Here is a 26,944-nt window from a genome sequence, read left to right as displayed (position 1 = left end):
CTGCAGTCCCATTTTGAAGCATATTCTCCAGTTTACAGGTAGCCAATGCAGTGAGTGAAGAATGGATGGCAAGGTTGGTTTTAGCAATACAGGTCCTTATTTGGAAGGCCTGTGTAGAGGGCATTGAGCAGTCCAGCCATAATGAGATGAAAGTGTGAACTAGTATTGAAAGATCCTCTGGGGGAATGAGAGGTTTAATTTTTGCAAAGTTCATCAAATGAAAGTATAAATTATTGACTACAGACGAGATTTGGTTTCTGAAGCTAAGTTACCCATCAATTAGCACAACAAGGCTGTCCTCAAGGTTGGAGCTATTTCTTCTGAGCTCCCTATCCTCATTGCGGTTGATTTAGGGTAGAGTTGTTTTGATGACTTGTCACTGGCCTTGGACAACAAGGGCCTCAGTTTTGTCAGCATTCAGCTTCAACCAGTTGCCTTTCATCCACTCCTATAGCTCAGCTAAGCAAGAATTTATTTTTGGAGTAGGGTCTGTTCCACTAGATTTGAAGGACAAATATAGCTGAGTGTCATCGGCATAGCAGTGGTACATTAGGCCACGTTGTGGGATAATTGTACCAAGTGGTAAAATGGGGATTGCAAATAGTAAAGGGGATAGGATTTAGAGGTAGAGGTACAGAGTAAGACATGTAAGGTCATATGGATACTCTATGTGTTCTGTTCGTCAATAAAGATCTAAACCACTGGAGGACTAAGGTAGTTATTTAGATACTTAGATACATCAGTGATGGGAGAGACCATTTGATCTGCAGGGGAGCATCAGCTTACTACTTCATATACTTCAGTGCTTCATAAACTTGCTCTCCTTCCCCAGCTGCTTCAGAAAGCATGTGCAGCTCTCACAGACTCCATGGCTGCATGCTGTATTGCCTGCCTGAGCAGGGCATACAGGTCAAATTCCTTCTACAGGACAGGTGCTGAACTCCAATCCAGAAGGTCCATATCCATGCCAGTGTTTAGGATGGGCAGATAAATAAAGAAATTATTCTACTTGATAAACCACACTTTAAAAAAAAATAATATGCAGAAACCTAATTGCTTTCTCTGCATAACTACACAGCTTTTTACTGGCTGGTGTTTATTAGAGAATTAAAACCCTTTAACAAAATGCAATAGCATTAAACTCTGGTAGAATTTACTGATATTCTACAAATTCATAAACAGTACATGAGCAAATTTAAAATCAATACTCAAGAGATTATTACACTTCTTGATGAAATGCCATTTGTTAAAATAACTGAGGAGAATAGAAACTGCCTGGATCAACCACTAGTATTACAAAGAATACAGAAGTCCCTCTCCAGCCTCATAAATAGTAAAGTTCCTGCCAGCTTCTGATGGTTTTTGGTAGAAATTTAAAAAACATATGGATGTCATTACTATTATATTGCCAAAGCAAGATACTAAAGAGAAACTAACAAGAGGCACCGACTGAAAAAAGGAAATCTGTACAATATACAATATAATAACTAGGATGATAATGTACCTCTGACTAAGGCAAAAAAAAAATGCTTGTAAAGCAAGAAGAAAAACAGGAACTTTATTCACATCATGCTTTGATGGACTCCGCCACCTTCATTAGGTGAAAGAAAATTAAAGTCTGGTGCAGTAAAGCAAAGTGAGAAGCACCTCTGAGTCTTACTACCTGATGGAGCCAGTGGTATTAAAGTGGTCTAACACCCAGCATTTCAACTTTGCTTTAAAAGATTGCTTACAGCTTATAAACTATTATGCCAGATTTTTTTTTAGCAGAAATTCACTGAATGGATTAAACATGACATTTTAGTGCTGCATTTAGCTAGAAATGCTCCTCCGTGCTTGCTTGTTTAGTTACAAATGTATCTATCTACAATGTAACAAACAAACACTGCTCTGAGAGAACAAAGAGGGCTTCCCCGGCAGGCTTTTCAAAGGTCTATTTGTATTCCAAATAAAGATACATTTGTAACTAAAAGATAAGAACGGATGCGGATTCCTAGTTAAATCCAACACTAAAATGTCATGTTTAACCCATTCAGTGAATTTCTGCTTAAAAAAAATCTGGCATAATAGTTTGTAAGCTGTAAGCAATCTTTTAAAGCAAAGTTGTAATGCTGGGTGTTAAACCGCTTTAAGCAAAATGCATAAATAATAAAGTAATTATTTTCTACATATTTTGCTTTATGAACATTATTTACCTTCAGTGGAGGTAAGTTATCCTACCAGTCATCACACTGTATATTGTAATGGTTAACTAAATGTAGGGGAGGGAAAAGGCTCAGATGACCAACTATTTACTAGACGAAAAAGTCCTAATTGGAGAACTGTAGAATTAAATCTTGTACGTGACTAACAATACATCCGTGATCACAGGAAATTAATACATATCACAACAATAACTAAGTCCAGAAAAGCATGAGCATGAGTCCAGAGTTTTGAATTCAGAAAACTTTAAAGCCCAGGAATATGTCCTGTAAATCACCACCTCTCATTCAGTAGTGTGGAATGTAAAGCCCTTCATCTTACCTCAATGAACAGTTTGGAAAAGTCATGAAAAAGTGAGAAGTTAATAGCGGTTTTATTTTGCTCATTGCTAAAACACTTAGCGGATAGGGATCCTTAGGCCCCTTTTACACTTAATCAGTTGCTCTCAGTTATAACTGAAAGATAACCAATTTTCAAAGTAATGCCCATGTATTCCTGTGGCTTAGTTCCCACTATACACGTTTTAACTGAATGCTTCTTTACAAAGAATTGCTATGGAAAAAACACATACCAACGCGTACTAACGCATACCAACTAAATAAGTGTAAAAGGGCCCTTAACCCCATGCACCTTAACAACTGGATCTGATACAAAGTACAATACTTGAATAAATAACATGATTAAAATTGCAGTTAATAAACTATTTTATTTATATTTAAAAAATGTAACTTAAAATATGTACCTGTGTGCAGTGGTGCTCAGCAGAGCTCGAATATTCGAGTAGCTCAAATATTCGAGCTCTTTTTCAGCTATTCGAGCTCGGTATTCGAGCTCCGAATAGCTGGAGCTATTCGAATGGGCTATCCGAGTACACTCGAATAGCCCATTCACTATTCGAGCTATTCGAGCAACCCGGCGCTATTCGAGCTCGGTACCGAGCTCGAATAGCGTCATAGCCCAGATTGATGTCCTTAGAGCCAATCAGAGGGCTCCCAGGCCCTCTGACGGCAGCCAATCACAGAGGGGGACCCTGGCCAGCCCCTACCCTATAAATAGCGGCCGCCATGTTCCGTTTCTCCATGCTTGCCTGAGACTTGTACAGAGAGAGAGTTGCTCCTTTGTGCTTTGGCTTAGCAAGTGCTCTATTGTGATCATTTACCTAGCGTTTTTGCTCACCTACACCTGCCATATACACCTATATTGTTGTTAGTTAGATAGACATTGTATTTTAGTTAGTAGCTTGTGTGTTACATTAGAGACAGGCAGCTGCTGCAAGCTTACAGGTTTAGGCCTCAGGGGGGCCTTGCCTCTGTGGGCAGCTGTCCTCTGTTTATTTCTCTCATCTATACCAGTATTTCTGCTGTCCTTTACTAATAGTATTGTAGTTATACTGTACTAGGAGTAGGACACTCACTGACTGTCACTGTTTATAGGCTACTAGCTAGCTCCTGCGTGTGTGCACTCACTCACTGTCTGTGTGTACACACACTCTATTTCCTTCTGATTACTGATAGATTATTGTTAGTTAGTTGTACTTACTTACTACTTACTCTTACTGTACCCGTAGGGACACTCACTGTCACTGTTCATATAGGCTACTAGCTCCTGCGTGTGCGCACTGCACTCACTGTCTGAGTGTACACACACAACACACACTCTATTTCCTTCTGATCGCTGATTGATTATCGTAATTAGTTAGTTGTACTTACTGTTACTACTTACTCTTACTGTACTAGGAGTCTAGGACACTCAGTCACTGTCCATAGGCTACTAGCTCCTGCGTGCGTGCACTCACTGTCTGAGTGTACACACACCCACACTCCATTTCCTTCTGATCGCTGATTGATTATCGTAATTAGTTAGTTGTACTTACTGTTACTACTTACTCTTACTGTACTAGGAGTCTAGGACACTCAGTCACTGTGTTCATAGGCTACTAGCTCCTGCGTGCGTGCACTCACTGTCTGAGTGTACACACACCCACACTCCATTTCCTTCTGATCGCTGATTGATTATTGTAATTAGTTAGTTCTACTTACTGTTACTACTTACTCTTACTGTACTAGGAGTCTAGGACACTCAGTCACTGTGTTCATAGGCTACTAGCTCCTGCGTGCGTGCACTCACTGTCTGAGTGTACACACACCCACACTCCATTTCCTTCTGATCGCTGATTGATTATTGTAATTAGTTAGTTCTACTTACTGTTACTACTTACTCTTACTGTACTAGGAGTCTAGGACACTCAGTCACTGTGTTCATAGGCTACTAGCTCCTGCGTGCGTGCACTCACTGTCTGAGTGTACACACACCCACACTCCATTTCCTTCTGATCGCTGATTGATTATTGTAATTAGTTAGTTCTACTTACTGTTACTACTTACTCTTACTGTACTAGGAGTCTAGGACACTCAGTCACTGTGTTCATAGGCTACTAGCTCCTGCGTGCGTGCACTCACTGTCTGAGTGTACACACACCCACACTCCATTTCCTTCTGATCGCTGATTGATTATTGTAATTAGTTAGTTCTACTTACTGTTACTACTTACTCTTACTGTACTAGGAGTCTAGGACACTCAGTCACTGTGTTCATAGGCTACTAGCTCCTGCGTGCGTGCACTCACTGTCTGAGTGTACACACACAACACACACTCTATTTCCTTCTGATCGCTGATTGATTATCGTAATTAGTTAGTTCTACTTACTGTTACTACTTACTCTTACTGTACTAGGAGTCTAGGACACTCAGTCACTGTCCATAGGCTACTAGCTCCTGCGTGCGTGCACTCACTGTCTGAGTGTACACACACAACACACACTCTATTTCCTTCTGATCGCTGATTGATTATCGTAATTAGTTAGTTGTACTTACTGTTACTACTTACTCTTACTGTACTAGGAGTCTAGGACACTCAGTCACTGTCCATAGGCTACTAGCTCCTACGTGCGTGCACTCACTGTCTGAGTGTACACACACCCACACTCCATTTCCTTCTGATCGCTGATTGATTATCGTAATTAGTTAGTTGTACTTACTGTTACTACTTACTCTTACTGTACTAGGAGTCTAGGACACTCAGTCACTGTGTTCATAGGCTACTAGCTCCTGCGTGCGTGCACTCACTGTCTGAGTGTACACACACCCACACTCCATTTCCTTCTGATCGCTGATTGATTATTGTAATTAGTTAGTTCTACTTACTGTTACTACTTACTCTTACTGTACTAGGAGTCTAGGACACTCAGTCACTGTGTTCATAGGCTACTAGCTCCTGCGTGCGTGCACTCACTGTCTGAGTGTACACACACAACACACACTCTATTTCCTTCTGATCGCTGATTGATTATCGTAATTAGTTAGTTCTACTTACTGTTACTACTTACTCTTACTGTACTAGGAGTCTAGGACACTCAGTCACTGTCCATAGGCTACTAGCTCCTGCGTGCGTGCACTCACTGTCTGAGTGTACACACACTAAATTTACTTGTGATTACTACTGATTATTGTAACTGCTAGTTGTACTTCCTGACTGTTACTACTTACTTACTGTACTAGGGGACACTCACTCAGTCACCTCACCAACCAACCCACTCCATTAAAGTACCCCACTTTTCACCCGCCCTTTTACAAAACTTTTGTCTATACGCCCAAAACATTTAAGATGTCTGGAAGTGGCAGCCAGCGCGGTTTGGGCAAGGGGAAGGGCAGCAAGGGAATCAGGAGGAGAGGGAGCAGCATTGTGGCAAGCCGCGGCCGCGGGCGCGCCACCATGCACAGTTCCGCAGCAGCAGCAGCAGCGTCAGTGGCTAACATTCCTCCCATAGCCACTGGCCGTGGACGCCTTGGGCGGCGCCCAGCAGGAGCATCTGCAACTCACGCTGCAGAGACACAGCAGCAGCAGCGTGTAGCACCTGCTCCCATTTTCCTCCAGCCGGGTCGGAAACGTCCCATTGAGGAAAAGGATGCAGACACTGTGGTGCAACTCATGACGGAGGATGAGCAGCCCGCCATCAGCTCTGCATCCGAGGCCTCCACCCTCACCACCACCACCACCACCACCCCTGTTCGCAGCAGCCGCCCAGCAGGGCCTGGGGAGGAGGCCAGTTCACCGTCAGTTGGCGACCTGTCATTCAGCAGTCTTTTGACCCCAGGCATCATGAGTCAATTGTCTGCTGTTGTTGGCGATTTTGAGGAGGAGATGCTGATGGGCACTTTGGGGGATGAGGGATTGGACAGCAAGACTGTGGCGACAGTCAAGCAGCCCATCCATGCATCAGGAGAGGAGTTTGGGGGGTCCTCATCCCAGCAGGACATGTTTCAGGAGGGGGAGGATGATGATGACCCGGTGACAGACAGAGACTGGGTGCCACCACCTCCAGGGGATGTCGTCCTCAGCAGCTCTGAGGAGGAGGAGGAGGATGCTCTTGTGGGCCTTGCAAGGAGGCGCATCATTGCAAGCATTGGCAGCAGCAGTAGGCAGGTCCCACAGCCTGCTGGTGTCTCAGGCTCAGCAGCAGCAGCAGCAGCATCTGCCAGTACCACCACCAGCCGCACCCAAGCCCCCCAAGCCCCCCCCCCCCAACCACCACAGGGAGACAGGCAGCAGCGCTTCCATGCCGTAGGGGGATGTTTAAGTCACCAATCTGGCGATATTTCACCATGCCCACTGTGTACAGCAAGTACGCCACTTGCAACCACTGTCAGCGGAAGTTGAGCAGAGGTGCAGACCCCTTAAAGTTCTGCACCAGCTCGCTCATCAACCACCTTGCGGCTAAACATTTCCACCAGCATGAGGAGTTCCAGAGGCTGAAGGCATCTGGTGCTGGCAGTGGCACCACACCCATCACTGCACAGCCTTCAGCAGCAGCAGCAGCAACAGCAGCCACCCGCCCTCCTGCTCCTCCAGCAGCACCAGCAGGAGTGCGGAAACGCACTGCTCCTCCCCCCTCTGCAACTCCTGCCGCCGACACTGAGGCCTGTTCTGGCAGCCAGTCCTCAGTGGCTTCCTCTGCTGTGTCTGCTGATTCCCGTGTCAGCAAAAGGCCACGCCAGAGCCTTTTGAGCGAGTCCTTCCAGGGGGTGGTTAGGGCTCTGCCTCCCAGCAGCCGTTGCGTGCGGCAGCTGAACGGCTTGCTGGCACGGGCCATGTGCTCCCAACTCCTGCCGTACACGCTCGTGCAGGAGGGGAGCGACATTCGTGCGCTGCTTGCTTGCGCAGCCCCAGACTGGCAGCTCCCCAGCAGACACTTCTTTGCCCGCAAGGCCATTCCTGCACTGCACCGCTTTGTGATGGCCAATGTGGAGCGAGGGCTGGAGCACGCGGTTGGTGAAAGGGTCCACGTCACCATGGACTCCTGGAGCAGCCGCTTCGGGACAGGCCGCTACCTGTCCTTCACTGTCCACTGGGTCAGCTTGGTGGAAGGGGGTGAGGATGGGAGAGCAGCAGCGGGCACAGCAGCAGCAGCAACACAGTGGGTGGTGCCACCCCGCAGGGTCAGGGGAACTGCAGCAGGTTCCTCCGATCCTCTGCCATCCTCCGGCACACCTGGCCAAACCCCCCGCCTCAGCAGCAGCGTGAAGGCCCGCCACTGCCAAGCGCTGCTGCACTTGGTCAGCCTTGGGAAGACCAAGCTGACGGCAACCCATGTGTTGGCCAAACTCCAGGAGCAGGAGAGGATTTGGCTGACCCCCAGAGGCCTCAGAGTCGGAGAGGTGGTGGCCGACAATGGGGCCAATCTGGTTGCCGCAATAGACAGGGGAAACCTGACCCACATCCCCTGTCTTGCCCACGTGCTGAACCTGGTGGTGCAGAAGTTCCTGCGCACCTACCAGGGGATGGGCGAACTGCTGGAAACGGCAAGGAATGTTGTGCGTCACTTCCGGCGCTCGGCTGCAGCCTGTGCGAGCCTGGAAGACGTGCAAAAGGAGCTGGATCTGCCACGCCATCGGCTGATCCTTGACGTTCCGACTCGCTGGAACTCCACCCTGGCGATGTTGGAGCGTCTGGTTGAACAGAGGCACGCTGTCAAACAGTACCTTGCCCTGGCCACTGTTTCCGCAGCTCAGAGAAGGGACAAGACCAGCAACATCCCGTCCATCGTCCCCGATGATGACTGGAGGCACATGCAGCAGGTGTGCTTTGTGCTGGCTCCCTTCCTGCAGGCCACAAACATGGTGAGCAGGGACCATGCTATGGTCTGCGAGTGGGTGCCCCTGGTTTCTCTGCTGAACAGGGCCCTCGATGCTTTGCTGGAACAGGGAGCGGCAGCCTTGGACCAGCAGGAGCGGCAACCAGCTGCGCAGTCCACCTCTGAGGGGGAGGAGGAGGAGGACTTGGTGGAGGTCCCTGACCTGGCTGCTGATGAGGGGGATCAGCACAGCGCAGCTGAGTTGGTGCGGGGGTGGAGAGAGGATGAGGCGGCAGAGGAGGAGGATGAGGACAGCACTGACGTCGATGTGCCAGCAGACGTGGCCCGCCTCTTCCCAATGGCAGCGCACATGCTGACGTGCCTGCGCAGGGACCCCAGGGTGATCCAGATGAAGCAGAGGGAGGACATCTGGATCAGCATGATGTTGGACCCACGCCTCAAGGGGAAGTTGAGCCAGTTCCTGCCGCCTGCAGGAGGAGACCCAGCGCAACAAATAAGGAGCTTGCAGCAGGCCCTTGTTGAGCGCTTGGAGGAAGCCTTCCCCCAGCCTTCCACCCCCACTGTCCAGCAGCCAGCACAGAGGCAGCAGCAGGTGCCTGCATCCAGCAGCAGCAAGCGCCCCACAGACCTGCTGTCTCTCAGCCACGAGCTCTACAGGACTGTAGAGGCTCCGGCAGCAGTGACTAGAGAGGAGATGCATGCAGCAGCATCCTCCTCCGGTCACAGCCAGCGCCTGACCCGCATGGTGGCTGACTACATGGGGTCGTACAGCGGGCTTGACAGCGATGCCCCTGTTGATCCCATGGAGTATTGGGTCAAGCGCATGGAGATCTGGAGCGAGCTGGCGCAGTACGCCCTGGAAGTGCTGTCCTGCCCCCCTTCCAGCGTGCTGTCCGAGCGCTGCTTCAGTGCAGCTGGTGGCGTGGTCACCGAGAAACGCTCACGTCTGTCTCACAAGTCTGTGGACAGACTGACGTTTCTCAAGATGAACCAGGCGTGGGTGGAAGGCGAGTTCCTGGCCCCTGTTGTCGGCGAGAGGGGGACATGAACTGGCTGCCGGAACCATCGTTAATGTGTCTTACCACCCTTTACCACCTCCTGGCTCCTGCTCACTAAGCCAGCCTGGTTCACTTTGACTATTACGTCGCCTGCAGCCACACATTTTACACCTACAGTGGGCTGCTGTGTACTGCCCTTCTGCTGTCTGTCTGTGTTTCCCACTGCCAGGGTACACAGAATTACCTTCTTCTGCTGCCACTCTGCCACCAGCTATTACGTCAAACAATAGCTATATTGGTTGCAAAACCAAAAACCAAAAAACCATAAAAAAAAAAAAAAGGTTTAATTTTTCTGAGGTGCCCGGGTTGAAAACTGTGTTGTCCCAGTTGTGTATTGGACACAATGTGGGCTGCACGACCGCTGTCTGGGACCTCCTGTTGTGTTTATTTACAGCCCTGGTATCACCGCTAGGTACCAGGGCTATTATGTCACGCTGCCTACCTGCTGCCACACTCACACTACTCCTCCATACCTCCTCCTGCTGCTGCTGCTGCTGTCTGTCTGTGTTTCCCACTGCCAGGGTACACAGATGATTTACCTTCTGCTGCCACTCTGCCACCAGCTATTACGTCAAACAATAGCTGCTCGCCTACTCCTCCATTCCTCCTCCTGCTGCTGCTGTCTGTCTGTGTTTCCCACTGCCAGGGTACACAGAACTACCTTCTTCTGCTGCCACTCTGCCACCAGCTATTACGTCAAACAATAGCTATATTGGTTGCAAAACCAAAACCAAACAAACCATTAAAAAAAAAAAAAAGGTTTAATTTTTCTGAGGTGCCCGGGTTGAAAACTGTGTTGTCCCAGTTGTGTATTGGACACAATGTGGGCTGCACGACCGCTGTCTGGGACCTCCTGTTGTGTTTATTTACAGCCCTGGTATCACCGCTAGGTACCAGGGCTATTATGTCACGCTGCCTACCTGCTGCCACACTCACACTGCTCCTCCATACCTCCTCCTGCTGCTGCTGCTGCTGTCTGTCTGTGTTTCCCACTGCCAGGGTACACAGATGATTTACCTTCTGCTGCCACTCTGCCACCAGCTATTACGTCAAACAATAGCTGCTCGCCTACTCCTCCATTCCTCCTCCTGCTGCTGCTGTCTGTCTGTGTTTCCCACTGCCAGGGTACACAGAATTACCTTCTGCTGCCACTCTGCCACCAGCTATTACGTCAAACAATAGCTATATTGGTTGCAAAACCAAAACCAAACAAACCATTAAAAAAAAAAAAAAGGTTTAATTTTTCTGAGGTGCCCGGGTTGAAAACTGTGTTGTCCCAGTTGTGTATTGGACACAATGTGGGCTGCACGACCGCTGTCTGGGACCTCCTGTTGTGTTTATTTACAGCCCTGGTATCACCGCTAGGTACCAGGGCTATTATGTCACGCTGCCTACCTGCTGCCACACTCACACTACTCCTCCATACTAGTGTTGGGCGAACATCTAGATGTTCGGGTTCGGGCCGAACAGGCCGAACATGGCCGCGATGTTCGGGTGTTCGACCCGAACTCCGAACATAATGGAAGTCAATGGGGACCCGAACTTTTGTGGTTTGTAAAGCCTCCTTACATGCTACATACCCCAAATTTGCAGGGTATGTGCACCTTGGGAGTGGGTACAAGAGGAAAAAAAAATTAGCAAAAAGAGCTTATAGTTTTTGAGAAAATCGATTTTAAAGTTTCAAAGGGAAAACTGTCTTTTAAATGCGGGAAATGTCTGTTTTCTTTGCACAGGTAACATGTTTTTTGTCGGCATGCAGTCATAAATGTAATACATATAAGAGGTTCCAGGAAAAGGGACCGGTAACGCTAACCCAGCAGCAGCACACGTGATGGAACAGGAGGAGGGTGGCGCAGGAGGAGAAGAAGGCCACGCTTTGTGAGACACAACAACCCCGGCCTTGCATGAGGGCAAGAAGCGTGCGGATAGCAGGCTTTGTACCGCCATGCAGTCATAAATGTAATAAAGATAAGTGGTTCAATAAACAGGGACCACGCGGCAACGCTAACCCAGCAGCAGCAGACGTGATGGAACAGGAGCAGGCGCAGGAGGAGAAGGCCACGCTTTGTGAGACACAACAACCCAGGCCTTGCATGAGGGCAAGAAGCGTGCGGATAGCAGGCTTTGTACCGCCATGCAGTCATAAATGTAATAAAGATAAGTGGTTCAATAAACAGGGACCACGCGGCAACGCTAACCCAGCAGCAGCAGACGTGATGGAACAGGAGCAGGCGCAGGAGGAGAAGGCCACGCTTTGTGAGACACAACAACCCAGGCCTTGCATGAGGGCAAGAAGCGTGCGGATAGCAGGCTTTGTACGGCCATGCAGTCATAAATGTAATAAAGATAAGTGGTTCAATAAACAGGGACCACGCGGCAACGCTAACCCAGCAGCAGCAGACGTGATGGAACAGGAGGAGGCGCAGGAGGAGAAGGCCACGCTTTGTGAGACACAACAACCCAGGCCTTGCATGAGGGCAAGAAGCGTGCGGATAGCATGCTTTGTACCGCCATGCAGTCATAAATGTAATAAAGATAAGTGGTTCAATAAACAGGGACCACGCGGCAACGCTAACCCAGCAGCAGCAGACGTGATGGAACAGGAGCAGGCGCAGGAGGAGAAGGCCACGCTTTGTGAGACACAACAACCCAGGCCTTGCATGTGGACAAAAAGCGTGCGGATATAGCAGCAATGCTTTTTGCCGCCATGCAGTCATAAATGTAATACAGATGAGAGGTTCAATAAACAGGGCCCGGAAACGCAACACCATCCCAGATGTTCATTGGTCATGTTACTTGGTTGGGGTCCTGGAGTGTTGCGTAGTCATTTCCAATCCAGGATTGATTCATTTTAATTTGAGTCAGACGGTCTGCATTGTCTGTAGAGAGGCGGATACGCCGATCTGTGACGATGCCTCCGGCAGCACTGAAACAGCGTTCCGACATAACGCTGGCTGCCGGGCAAGCCAGCACCTCTATTGCGTACATTGCCAGTTCGTGCCAGGTGTCTAGCTTCGATACCCAATAGTTGAAGGGTGCAGATGGATGGTTCGACACAGCTACGCCATCTGACATGTAGTCCTTGACCATCTTCTCCAGGCGATCGGTGTTGGAGGTGGATCTGCACGCTTGCTGTTCAGTGGGCTGCGGCTGCATGGGTGTCAGAAAATTTTCCCACTCCAAGGACACTGCCGATACCATTCCCTTTTGGGTACTAGCTGCGGCTTGCGTTGTTTGCTGCCCTCCTGGTCGTCCTGGGTTTGCGGAAGTCAGTCTGTCTGCGTACAACTGGCTAGAGGAGGGGGAGGATGTCAATCTCCTCTCTAAAGTCTCCACAAGGGCCTGCTGGTATTCTTCCATTTTGACCTGTCTGACTCTTTCTTCAAGCAGTTTTGGAACATTGTGTTTGTACCGTGGATCCAGAAGGGTATAAACCCAGTAATTGGTGTTGTCCAGAATGCGCACAATGCGTGGGTCACGTTCAATGCAGTCTAGCATGAATTGAGCCATGTGTGCCAGAGTCCTACCAGAATCCTCATCATCCTCTTGTGAGCGTTGTGATAGTTGTTGTGATGCATCATAGTCGTCACCTTCCTCCTGGTCTGCTTCTGCTGACCATTCGCGTTGAATTGTGGAAGTCCAACGTGCACCGCTCTGGCCCTCGTCAGTGGTGGCATGAAATTCCTGCTCCAACTCCAGCTGTTCCTCCTCCTCTTCTTCGTCATAGCTGCTGGGGCCAGCGTTCCCTGAGGCGGATGGCCTGATGTTGGTACCATCACGCTGATCGTTTTCTCCTTCAGATTCCCCCAGTTGCATCATGACAGCTGTTTCCTTGATTTTTAACATCGACCTCTTCAGTAAACACAGCAGTGGTATGGTAATGCTGACTGAAGAGTTGTCACTGCTCACAAGCAACGTGGATTGCTCAAAATTTTGGAGGACTTGGCAGAGGTCCAACATGTTGGCCCAATCGGATCCACAGAAGCTTGGCAGCTGGCCGGATGCGCCTCGGTACTGCGCCGTCATGTACTGGACCACTGCACTCTTCTGCTCGCAAAAGCGGGCTAGCATGTGCAGCGTAGAATTCCAGCGCGTAGGGACATCACACAGCAAGCGATGGTGGGGGAGATTGAAGCGCTCCTGCATCTTGGCGAGTGCCCCCGAAGCAGTACTGGAATTTCTACAATGTTTGGACACTCGACGCACCTTCAACAGCAGATCGGGCACGCCTGGGTATGTCCTCAGGAACCGCTGAACTACTAGGTTCATCACGTGCGCCAGGCAAGGGATGTGTGTCAGCTTAGCCAACCTTAAAGCGCGAATGAGATTACTCCCATTATCACACACAACCATGCCCGGTTTCAGGTCCAGCGGTGCCAGCCACAAATCCGTCTGTTCCTTTATTCCCCTCCAAATTTCCTCCCCTGTGTGCTGCTTATCCCCAAGGCAGATTAGCTTCAGCAACGCTTGCTGACGCATGCCAACAGCTGTGCTGCACTGCTTCCACGATCCTACTGCTGCTGGGTTAGCGTTTCCGGATGAGGTACAGCTTTGAGATGCGTTGGAGGAGAAGGAGTCAGAGAGGTAGGTGCTGCTGTTATCCAGTGGGAGGGACGGCGGTGCAGCTGTTTGTGGCGTGGGCAACACCCGTGCCGTAGCAGGTGAGGAATCGCTGCCAGGCTCCACAAGGTTCACCCAGTGCGCGGTAAGGGAGATGTATCGACCCTGGCCGAACGCACTCGTCCAGGTGTCAGTGGTGAGGTGAACCTTGCAGGCAACGGCATTCTTCAAGCTTCGGGTTATTTTGCTGACCACGTGCTCATGCAACTCAGGCACTGCAGAGCGTGCAAAGTGGTAGCGGCTGGGAACCACGTAACGTGGGATGGCCACTGACATCATGCCCTTGAAGCTGTTTGTCTCCACCAATCGATATGGCAGCATTTCGCAGGCCAGAAGCTTGGCTATGCTGGCTGTTACTGCCACGGCCCGGGGGTCATTTGCTGGCAATTTCCTCTTGCGCTCAAACATCTCCGACACAGACAACTGAACCGTAGCGCTGCACACGGAAGGGCTGTTGGTTGTTGTGTTTGATGAACACTGGGAGACCTCAAGAGCACTACTCCGGAAAGTGACAGTGTCAGCGTCGTCTGATGTTTGTGAATGTTGTGAACCACGCAATGGCTGGGCTACTGCTGCTGCTGAGGCGGGTCTGGTGAACCCAAGGGAGGCAGTGTTGTTTCTGGTACCCTGTCCTGACGCGTTTGCCCAAAGAGTGGGATGTTTGGATAGCATGTGACGGCTCATGCTGGTGGTGGAGAGGTTGTTAATATTTTTCCCCCTGCTCAGGCGGGTCTTGCACACCTTGCAAATCGCCATGGTAACATCCTCAGTGCAGTCTTCAAAGAAAGCCCAGACTTTGGAGCACCTGCCTCCTTGCTGGCGATTTCTGTTTGCTCCTCTTTTGCCTCTCACTTGAACTTCCACGCTTGTGGTGCCTGAAATTGCGCGCCGCCTACCTTGTGGCACAAGGCGAACTCGTGCAGCAGTGTGTTCTTCAACAGACTCATCTGTGCTGCTGCTACGACGGCGATGTTCTCGTTCACAAACAAAATCTGGGTCTCTGTCCACATTGTCCATACCCTCCTCTTCCATCTCCTCAAACTCGTCATATGTCATTGTGGGCCACCGCCGTGGAGTAGAGCTCCCCACAACAACCTCTGCGCAGCACACTCCAACGTCGTCTTCCAGATCTTGTCGGCCGACCTCCTGCAATTGCAACCCCTCCTGCCCAAATTGCTCTGGGATTTGGGTTTCCGAGTCCTCTTCGGACTCGCCTCGTATTTCAGTGCGCGGTACATTTCCCACAGTTAACGGTTGTGAATCCAGGCACAACATTTCTGGCTGTTCCTCCATTGACCTTTGAAAGGTGGAAGTTTGTTGGGCTGGGAATAGCTCCTGCGAATACCCCATTGTGTCCTGAGGTAATTCATCGGACTGGTTATCTGGCAGTTGTGTGCGTGGTGTCGCTGCCGGTTGTGTCAGCTTTGTGCCCACTGGCTCCTTGTAACTGGCTGAGGACTCGGACCTCGTGCGTGATGTGCTGGTGCTGCTTAACCCACTGCTGGACGCTTGAGAGGTCATCCAAGTAATTATCTGGTCCTGTTCTTTTGGATTTGTGAGGGTTGTTGTCCTGGACAACATGGGTGGTATTGAGTGGGTTTTCTTGGGTGCTCCCCTGTGGCCTGTACGTGAACCGTCAGGGGAAACACCTCTTCCCTTGCCCCTCCCTCTTTCACCGGATTTCTTCCTCATTTCACTTATCCTTACAGTACACGCTGACTGGCAGCAGTACAGTGGCAGTACAGAAATGCTATACAGTACCACTATTCCCAGCAGCGACACAGAGCACAATGCTATACAGTGACGGGTGAGCGGTGTACCACTATTCCCAGCAGACACAGAACAGTGAACAGAATGCTATATAGTGTGGCTGAGCGAGCGGTGTACCACTATTCCCAGCAGACACAGAACAGTGAACAGAATGCTATATAGTGTGGCTGAACGAGCGGTGTACTACTGTTCCCAGCAGACACAGAACAGTACACAGAATGCTATATAGTGTGGCTGAACGAGCGGTGTACTACTGTTCCCAGCAGACACAGAACAGTACACAGAATGCTATATAGTGTGGCTGAACGAGCGGTGTACTACTGTTCCCAGCAGACACAGAACAGTGAACAGAATGCTATATAGTGTGGCTGAGCGAGCGGTGTACCACTATTCCCAGCAGACACAGAACAGTGAACAGAATGCTATATAGTGTGGCTGAGCGAGCGGTGTACTACTGTTCCCAGCAGACACAGAACAGTACACAGAATGCTATATAGTGTGGCTGAACGAGCGGTGTACTACTGTTCCCAGCAGACACAGAACAGTACACAGAATGCTATATAGTGTGGCTGAACGAGCGGTGTACCACTATTCCAAGCAGACACAGAACAGTGAACAGAATGCTATATAGTGTGGCTGAGCGAGCGGTGTACCACTATTCCCAGCAGACACAGAGTGGCAGTAAACAGAATGCTATATAGTGTGGCTGAGCGAGGTACACAGAGTGGCAGTAAACAGAATGCTATATAGTGTGGCTGTGCAAGCGGTGTACTACTATTCCCAGCAGACACAGAGTGGCAGTAAACAGAATGCTATATAGTGTGGCTGAGCGAGGTACACAGAGTGGCAGTAAACAGAATGCTGAGCGAGCGGTGTACTACTATTCCCAGCAGCGACACACAATGACTGGGGGGGACCCTGGCTAGCGTGGCTGGAGCGCGAACTACCCTGCCTGCCTACCCAAAGCTAAACCCACAGACAAATGGCGGAGATATGATGTGGTTCGGGTATTTATTTACCCGAACCACGTGACAGTTCGGCCAATCAGAGCGCGTTCGGGTCCGAACCACGTGACCCGTTCGGCCAATCACAGCGCTAGCCGAACGTTCGGGGAACGTTCGGCCATGCGCTCTTAGTTCGGCCATATGGCCGAACGGTTTGGCCGAGCACCGTCAGGTGTTCGGCCGAACTCGAACATCACCCGAACAGGGTGATGTTCTGCAGAACCCGAACAGTGGCGAACACTGTTCGCCCAACACTACTCCATACCTCCTCCTGCTGCTGCTGCTGCTGTCTGTCTGTGTTTCCCACTGCCAGGGTACACTACACAGATGATTTACCTTCTGCTGCCACTCTGCCACCAGCTATTACGTCAAACAATAGCTGCTCGCCTACTCCTCCATTCCTCCTCCTGCTGCTGCTGTCTGTCTGTGTTTCCCACTGCCAGGGTACACAGAATTACCTTCTGCTGCCACTCTGCCACCAGCTATTACGTCAAACAATAGCTATATTGGTTGCAAAACCAAAACCAAACAAACCATTAAAAAAAAAAAAAAAGGTTTAATTTTTCTGAGGTGCCCGGGTTGAAAACTGTGTTGTCCCAGTTGTGTATTGGACACAATGTGGGCTGCATGACCGCTGTCTGGGACCTCCTGTTGTGTTTATTTACAGCCCTGGTATCACCGCTAGGTACCAGGGCTATTATGTCACGGCGAGCTGCCTGCCTCATTGACTGCCTGCTGCCACACACTCATCCTCCTCCTCCTGCTGCTGAATTTACCTCCTGCTGTCTTTGTGTTTCCACTGCCAGGGAGCACATACAATGGCGCTTCCAACATGCGTGCGCCCACCAGCTATTTGTTACGCTCAAAAATAGCTGCATTTCTTTAAAAAAAAAATTGAAAAGAGAAATACGTGAAGAAGAAGAAGACGATATTGAAAAAGAAGGAGAAGGAGAAGATGAAGATGAAGAAGAAGATGAAGAAGAAGATGAAGAAGATGATGAAGAAGAAGATGAAAAAGAAGAAGAAGATGAAGAAGATGAAGAAGAAGAAGATGAAGAAGAAGAAGAAGATGAAGAAGAAGAAGAAGAAGATGAAGAAGATGATGAAGAAGATGAAGAAGAAGAAGAAGAAGAAGATGAAGAAGAAGAAGAAGAAGATGAAGAAGAAGAAGAAGAAGAAGATGAAGATGAAGAAGAAGAAGATGAAGAAGAAGAAGATGAAGAAGATGAAGATGAAGAAGAAGAAGAAGATGAAGATGAAGAAGAAGAAGAAGATGAAGAAGATGAAGAAGAAGAAGATGATGAAGAAGACAATATAGAAGAAGAAGAAGAAGAAGATCTAGAAGAAGAAGAAGAAAGATAAAGAAGAAGAAGAACAAGTATATACAGTAACACTACTGAACAAAATTAAGGACACAACTTCTCTTTCCACATTTTTTTTTAAAGGAACATCCCCACATAATCACTTGCTGTTGTTACTTGGAAAAAAAGATGTTTCTTGCATCATTCACCCTCAAAACAAGTGTTGGAAGCTATTTAAGGCCAATTCGAATAGTCAGCTCGAATAGTGAGCTCGAATACCGACTCGAATAGTGAGCTCGAAGTCCGAGGTCGAATCGAATAGTAAAAATTATTCGACTCGAATATTCGACTGACCTCGAATAATTTACTATTCGAATTCGACCAAACTCGAATTTTAAAAAGGGGTATTTGAGCATCACTACCTGTGTGTGGTCCTAGTCAGTGCTCCCGCAGTGTCTATATCATTGTTCTCTTTGTGCTTTTCACTTCCCTATTGGGCCTTGGGTTCTAGATGGCATGCATGGTGGCACATATATTATTGCTGTCTAGCACAAATTAGCAACCTAGTATGCAAGCATTCTGGAAAAAGCAAAAAACTGTTCATTTGGAAGACGCAGAAAAAACGTGAACACAAATAGATGCAACATACGCGTTTCCCATGTAAGGCTATTGACTGCATTATCCTGAGGAATCGTGCGTGAACAAAAGTGTGTAGTGTGTTCCCTGCCTAAAGGCTATTGTGATAGGATAATTATCATGAAAAAACAAAGATATTATCTATTCCAAATTTACAGGTGTCTTTGGGGTGTATGCACTAAACTCCATTAAGTAGAATTATGTGCATCAAGTCTTTTTTTTCAGCGTTTATTCAATGCTCATATACAATACAGAACAGAGACCATAACAGACAAAAAAATAAGCAATAAAGATACAGAAATCCCAAACAAAGGCTGGAAAAAGCAACAATTTACGCATCCTGACATAGAAATGAAAGATAATATACCCTTCATAAGACTGAATGCATTTCCTCGAGTCCACTATATATAAATTGCTAGGTAACAATGCAAAAGAGAAAAAAAAAGCCTTATATCATTAGAGTAAACTCCAAGGGACCAGGAAAAGTGGTTTACTATATCAGAAGTTTACACCGGTAGCGTGTGGAGTGCAGTGCGGTCTTCTTTAACTTGTAGTGCAGATCAGAGTGGACCTACTTGCTGCAAAACTAAGAGTGGAGAGGAGAGTGCTAAGTCTTGCCCGTATAGTATCACATACCTGGGATGCGTGAATCCTCTGTGTGGCCTGATGGATGCAGCCCTAGAGACCAGGTGCGTGCTCCCGAAGGCGACTGCTAAGTGCAACAGGATAATCCGATGCGAGGTGCAGGTGCAACAGACAGTACACATAGTCAGGGATAGGCCAGGAGTCCGTTAACAGGAAATCAGTTCGAAACAGGTGAGTTACAGGAACGTAAGTCAAACGGGTAGTCAAAGGATTCCCAAGTATCAGCCAGGATCAGTTCATAAGGGAAAGTCACTTAGGACACAGGAACACAGGGAAAAGCAACTCGGAGCCTGATGCTCAGGCAACCAGCCTGAGTCCAGGAAGTGCTCTTAAAACATAATGCAGGAAGTGAGCTCACCTGCTCACATGCAAATAGGGATTCATAGCAAGTTCCAGCCACTAGATTGCGCGGGAACATCTAAAGGTCCTGGAAGGGAAAACATTTCTGTAGTCCTGAGCTGGTAGGTTGCCATGGGCAACCACTTGCTGAGGCGTGACAGGCGGTATCGGAGGCAGTTGCATTAAAGATGTGAGTGGCTCATCATGATTGACTGCATTTTGAAGAGAGGCTCCATGATTGGCTCAAGTATGAGCAGAAAGTTGTGCAAGATACATGCTGCAAGTCTGATTCTCGCCTGCGGAGGTGGCTGCCTCTATTCAGTGAGCGCTTCAATTTTTAAGGAGCCCTTAAAACTAGAAATTTGTCCAGCATTGCTATGCAGTACTAATGTATACTTAACCTTGAAGTCCACCAAATGTGAAAGTACTTGTACTGTACCTCCAATGGGAGGACAGTGTTGGTCTTTTGCAGCAAAGACTGTGCCAGGGCATTCTGGGCCATTTCTAGGACAATTTTCGATATATGCTGCATGCACCGCCCACTGTTTACTATATGCACAGTCAGCGTCACGTAGGGGCCAAAAACATGTTTACTGTATCACAAGTTTTATTATATCAGAGCTTACTACACCAGGAGTAGCGCCTATAGACTTATAATGGAGATTGACCGGGGAGATTGACCGAAGTATACTATACCAGAATGTTTACTAAATCAGAGTTTATCATAATGAGATTATACTGTATAATAACCACTTGAGTTCACTCTTCCTTTTTCTCTATGACAGATATAAATAAGTCACTTGAAAAACTGAACCTCTAACATCTACAGTATAAATCATATACAGGATTGTATACAGAAAACAAGACAGAGTGGAGAAGGAAATTCAGTCAAGAAGAAACGCTTAGAATAGAAACAAAAATAGTTCGAAGATGGGGAGGGGGTGCCTGGGTCCCCATGTGTCTCCCGTTTGTCTAAGGTCCCTACGTAAAAAACAATCAGGTAGTGTGTGATCTGGCCTTTTTATTGACCTAGTATTGTATCCAGTGGTACTCCTGTCTGTTCTGAATACTTTGCGCCAAGTCTTCCATTTGTTCAATTTGGTTTACCTCCTCCAACCATTCATTGACTGAAGTTGGGAATTTTGATTTCCAGAGCCTAGGTATCATAATTTTAGCAGCAATGAGCAGGTGTACAATGACTGAGCATCTATATTTCTAGATTGTAAGCCTTTGGGCAGGGTCCTCCTCCTTTTGTGTCCTACCCGATCATGCACCTCCATTACTGTGAACCCATACTATGAATTTGAGTGAACCTTACCTGACTTGCCTAATCTCCATGCTCCATCCAGTTACTGACTAAGCATTACCTTGTACTCATATTGTGCTGCGTGATCTGGTTTTTCTTGTATTCCTGTATTGTCACCCTAAATATTGCCTGTAACCTAAACTAATGTCCAGCGCTGCGTAATATGTTGGCGCTTTATAAATACAATAAATAAATAAATAATAAATACTGGCCACAGATTACAATGCAGAAGAAAATGCTGAAGAGTCAGGAGGTGTAAAATCTGTTACCGTATGAATGACCTTCCAGGCCTCTGTCCAAAATCATGTTAATTTATTGCCTGACCAGAAAATGTGACAAGGGTCCCCCCTTTCCAGTCCGCACCCCCAGCACAATAGGGAAATATTAGGGTACAGCTTGGCTGGAATTAGCTTGTCCGGAGTATGGTGCCACCTAGAAAATAATTTGTATGCCGCTTCCTGGTATCTGATAGAGAATTATGTGCACAAAGGCCTACCATATAATGAGTAGATCAGAATCCAATACATTACATGCAATGTATTACACTCTACTCATCATGTGTAAGACTTTTCACCCGTAATTCTGCTTAACGCAGTTAGGGGGATATACCCCTATGTGGCAGCTCCAAGTCATAGCAAGAATTACAAGGCCTACAAGACCCATCAGTGTCTTTTTAAAAATCAGTATTTGTGTTGAGTGCTGTATGCTGTCTTTGTATACCAACACTAATTGCCACATTATTAAAGGCATAAAGGGCTTTGGGTGTTGCCACAAAGCAGACATCGACGGCTGCACTAGATTGAATCTCAAGCAGCCTTAAAGTACTGTAAACTTGAAGTGAAAGTTAAACCACTCACTACATTCAAGAAGTGAACAGTGCAGGTTACAATGGAACACTATACTAAGTAAGTCATTACCCTCAGCCACCAGTGTTCCACCTACCAATGTAATAAATACATTCAAAAGCACACTTGAGTACATAAAATATGTACGGTATTACAAAATATATCATGGTCATATACAAACACGGTTGTATATTAATATATAAAACACAGAAATCATAATAAGTATGATCTACACATAAATAGTTTCCAAAAAGACCATATTTTGCAGTTCTTAAGTAAACTGTCAGAATTAGTGTATATTTGAGATATACAGGGAACATCTAAACATCAGGTAACAAATAATGAAAACATTAAATTTGAAACATTTTTTAAAGTGTGTGTGTGTGTGCGCGTGTGCACGTGTTGGGGGTGTCTTGTATTGTAAGCTATTAATACTTGTGAAAATATTAATATTAGTATTATTATTAGAACAGTATAATCCATATTTTCACAAAAGAAAACCTGTGAAGCCCTCTTTTTTTCATTTCCAGAGTCATGTATGATAAACTGAAAATGTACTATAATTCATGTCTGGAACCTATTTCCTCTCCATGCAGATTTCTGTGGACTTTTTCATGACCACATACTTATAGGCCCTGCAAGAACTACCACAAGCCTTTAAAGAATGTCTAGCAATTGAGGTCTACTGTTTATTTTCATACCACAAAGAGTTAAACAAATACCAGAGTTGTTGTTAAACTCTAACTTTAGGGACTTACTTGCTTTCCCAACATTTTCTGACACAAACAGATAAATGCATATTCAACTGGTTATAATTCACGGTTTATATTGCTTCCAGTTTCTTCATTGCCCAAGAACAAAGTCCTAGAGACTTTGGTTTTGCCTTTGAAATTGTCTTCTTTGGATACCCATGTTTTAGTAATCTCTCTGGAGTTCCCTAGAATTCTCAGAAAACATGTAATAATCAGAACATTTTCTAAGTTGTTCTAACACATGAATACTACCCTTCATATCTTACGTGTGGACAATGCAAGAAAGATTTTACTATGAAATGAGTTATTAGAGGAATGAAGGAAGAGAAGATATGGTTGCATCCAGATGATGCTTTGTTATATCTTTGCAAAATGATCTCTTAAAAAAAAAAAAAAAAAACTAATGGACAAGTTTATCATTTTGTCAGGTTTTGATATAGACTGAAATAAATCGGTGTGGTCTCTTGAGTCAACAGGTTCAAATGTCTAGGAGTAGTTGTATATTCAAGCTTCAAAAAAAAAAAAAAAACACCTATTCTCACCACCACATTGCCCTCTACATAACTTCCCAGAGGGTAACCTTGTGTGCCCTATCACTGTATATATATATATGGGGTCACACATGGGTTTCCCTTATGTTTGCAGGTTGTAGTGTTATCCTTTCCTTTTTCTTGAGGGGGGGGGGGTAAAAGTTAGGATTTAGATTAACCACTTGAGGACCGCAGTGTTAAACCCCCCTAGAGACCAGCCTGTTTTTTCCCTAATTGGCCACTGCAGCTTTAAGGCCAAGCTGCAGGACCGCACAACCCAGCACACGAGTGATTCCTCCCTCCCCCCCTTTTCCGGAGCTCTGCGTTGGTGGGGTCTGATCGCTCCACATTTGTTTATGTTTTTTATATAAATATTTATTTCCTTTTTTTAAAAAATAAAAATAGCCTTTTTTAATTTCTTTTCCCCTGCTCCCTCCCACCGCCAGCCAATCAGAGTGATCAGCTGTCATACGCTTCAGCCTATGACAGCCGATCACTGTCCAGTCTATGGAGGGGACAGCCGTGTCACACCGCTGTCCCCAGTACAGCGCTGCTGCCGATCGCAGCACTGTACATGTAAATAAACGGCGATTACCCCGTCTTACAGTCTCCCGACTGAAGGCGGGGCAGAGCTCTGCCCCCGAGGAGATGCGCGCGCAGCCTGTGCGCAATCTCCTTCAGTAGCTGGCTCCAGGACCTGATGCCAATTGTTGTTAGGCGGTCCTGGGGCTGCCTTTATGACAGTCAGAAGGGCGTCAGCTGACCAATCCGGTCAGCTGACAATTCCAGCAGTTTTCATTGGTCTAGCACTTAGGGGTGTCGCTGGAGAGCGCTGGGGTATATATACTGGGTGCTGGTCATTTCTCTGGTGTCTGGCGTTGCGATCACTACGTGGTAGCACTCAGACCTTCTGTCAGTATCTGTGTTATTATCTAGATCAGTTTCCAAGGTGTTGATGACCAAGGAGCTCACACCTTAGTCTAGGAATCCTGTTACCATCTGTATTATTATCTAGACCAGTTCCGGGGTGTTGATGATCTAGGAGCTCACACCCAAGTCTAGGCATTGTTGATTATTTGTTATGACCTTCTGCTTTCCTGACCACTCTTCTGTTCTCTGATTAGGTACTTCGCTATATCTGATACTCTGTTGCCAAACTCTGCTAGTCTTAGGATTCCGCTTCTGTCTCCTGTCTCTGCACCTTATCTGTCTGTGTGTTAACGACCTGGCCTGTCCGACCTCGAGAACTATCTCCCCTGTTGGGAGATAGTTCCCAGTACTGTCAGTGACACTTCACCTTTGGTGTCACTCACTTTCTCATCCTTCCCACTCTCAGCCTGGCTCCGCCCCTTGGGGAGCTTCAGACCAGTGGAAGGAACCTATTCTCTGAGCAGTATCTCGTACTGCCCAGCACCCTCTACGCGGGTGCTCTCCTCAAAGTATACGGTTGCACCAAACACTCATATTACTCAGGTGTCCAGAGGTTAGAGATATATCTGATTATCGGTGATACTGCAGATCATCAATAATCGGGTATATATCTGCATTCTCGGTGATACTGCAGATCACCGGTAATCAGATCCTCTATGCGTTACACCGATCGTTACAATTCCTTACAGGAATTCATTACATTTTGATGAGCTTGCTCAGGAGGGGAATTCTCCAATGTGTTTTCTTAATCAAGCTACTAATCCCACAGTGTGGAGAGGGCTTTGCTTCTCCAAACTTTTAACCATATTACCGGATAGCAGTGTTTGTTGGTAGTTCTTTTAAAGAGACACTGAAGTCTCTTAAAAATCCTTTTTTTATCCCAAAATATTGTTTTCCATATTAGCCCTAACTAAACTGCCGCATCCCCACCGCTGTACACTATCTAAATCCCCCCAAACTCACCCTCCCTCTCCCCTGCAAAATCCACGACTTTATTGGTCGTTGATTTTGCTGCCCTCTACTCTTCCGTGTGAGGCAGAGCTATGAGCTGCAGCCCTGCCTCACACGCGTCTGTCAACGGCGGATCTTCGTCTCTCCCCCGCCCCTCTCAGTGAAGGAAGATTGAGAGGGGCGGGGGAGAGGCAGCGATCCGGGCCGACAGACGCGCTGAGAGGCAGATTCTTTAAATTAAGATCTTTAAATTAACCCTACGATACAATACAGTGTTGCATTCCTGATTATGATAGAGTGGATTCTCTTAAGAACCAATAGTTTGCATGTGAATATATTATCATTTTACAATCTTATCCTGACTCATCTGTTTGAACTTCAGTCTAAAAGTGCTGTTATATTCCTCTATAATGGTAATTGATTATGGTAATAGCTAACTACCGCTCTATGCTTACATAACTTGAGCTTCTAACATCCATCCCAGCAGATTAATAAAAGTTTTTGGATCACAGAGAGAACCAGATGACTATCCAGATGATATCTGGCTTTTTATGGTGATCATGGATTAGACTTACCAACAGTTAGGAGACTAGAATGGGAAATCCTGCATTAAAATATAGCACCTATGAAATGTACAAGAGCTAGTGCTAGTTGGCATTTTATAGTTCCCCAGTCAGGGGGCCATATGCAATTAACTGTTTCTCCCAAGTTTTCTCCTATGAGGTAGTTTTGCATCTTCTGTTTAAAATAACTTTCTAGCAATTCTAAACTGAAAAGGTAACTATCAAAATTATTTTGAGTATTTTCTTGCTTTCTGGCATCTTAAAATACATGTTATTGACAAGTTTAAAAATATCATCTAGGAGAAAACTCAGGAGAAAAAATGAATTGCATATGGGGCAGGGTGTGCAACAAACAAGGTGAGTATTTTCTTTTAGTTTCTGCACTCAGGGCCATATACAATTAACTTTTTCTCCTCATTTTTTTTCCTAAGTGATATTTTCAAACTTTTCAATAAAAATACATTTTTATTTAAATCACCAGCAATCAAGAAAATATCTAAAATTCTTTTGATAGTACTTTTTCACCTACTTTTTGGTAAAAGTTTTTGAAAAGTTATTTTAAATAGAAGATGAAAAAGTATCTCCTAAGAGAAAACTTAGGAGAAAAAGTGAATTGCATATGGGCCCCAATGTTTTTTTTCTCCACCTTTTTAACTTTTGACTGTGCAGTTACTTCACCTTTGCTGAGACTGGGATCAACATAATTTAGCTTACCATACTCCTAATCCACTGCCACAACTCTTTTTTAGAATCTTAAAATTATGCTTTTTTCCCCATAAATTTGATGATTCAATCAATAAAAATTCTGTGAATTTAATTTTATGGACCAATGCATTATTTTCTTTCTAATGGTGTAAAATATCCATCTGCCTCAGCTTATGATACTAATATGCTTAGGACTAGGGCTCATTTCAAATATAATACTTGAATAAATACTGAAAATTAATTCTTTTTCTAAGGCATTCATTAAACATGTTGTCTTTTCAGATGAGCCCAGTAGATGCTATTTCCATGATGGTGATGGGGTCTGTGAAGAGTTTGAGAGGATGACCAGTATTAAAGACTGTGGTGTATACACTCCTAATGGGTTTGTTGATCAGTGGGCCACCAATGTTACAGTCTCACATCATGATGATCAAGATTGTCCTGGCTGGGTAGTCACCGGCCAGCCTGCAGCTACTCAGGTAGGCAATATATTTGAAAATGGAAAATAAGAATTTCATCAACAGTCATGGCAGAACACGTTCGCCAGCATACGGTTCCTGGTGAACAGTTGCTGCTTGCACATTCACGATTAATGCAAACTATATGGGTTGTTTGGGACTTCCCTATACTATGAAG

The 26,944-nt window shown here is 46.5% G+C and overlaps 1 protein-coding gene across 1 annotated transcript in view; it reads left to right on the top strand.

The window, feature by feature from the left end:
* Positions 1-26,944, top strand: part of PAPPA (pappalysin 1) — a 591,278-nt gene that overhangs the window by 414,065 nt on the left and 150,269 nt on the right. The window contains exon 10 of the mRNA XM_068248107.1: positions 26,591-26,787. Coding sequence (XP_068104208.1) covers positions 26,591-26,787 — 197 coding nt within the window. The remainder of the gene's footprint in view (positions 1-26,590; positions 26,788-26,944) is intronic.

This window comes from Hyperolius riggenbachi, chromosome 8 (assembly GCF_040937935.1).
Source record: "Hyperolius riggenbachi isolate aHypRig1 chromosome 8, aHypRig1.pri, whole genome shotgun sequence".
NCBI lineage: Eukaryota > Metazoa > Chordata > Amphibia > Anura > Hyperoliidae > Hyperolius > Hyperolius riggenbachi.
The sequence above is the reverse complement of the archived record's forward strand: the minus strand, read 5'-3'. Positions and strand labels throughout refer to the sequence as shown.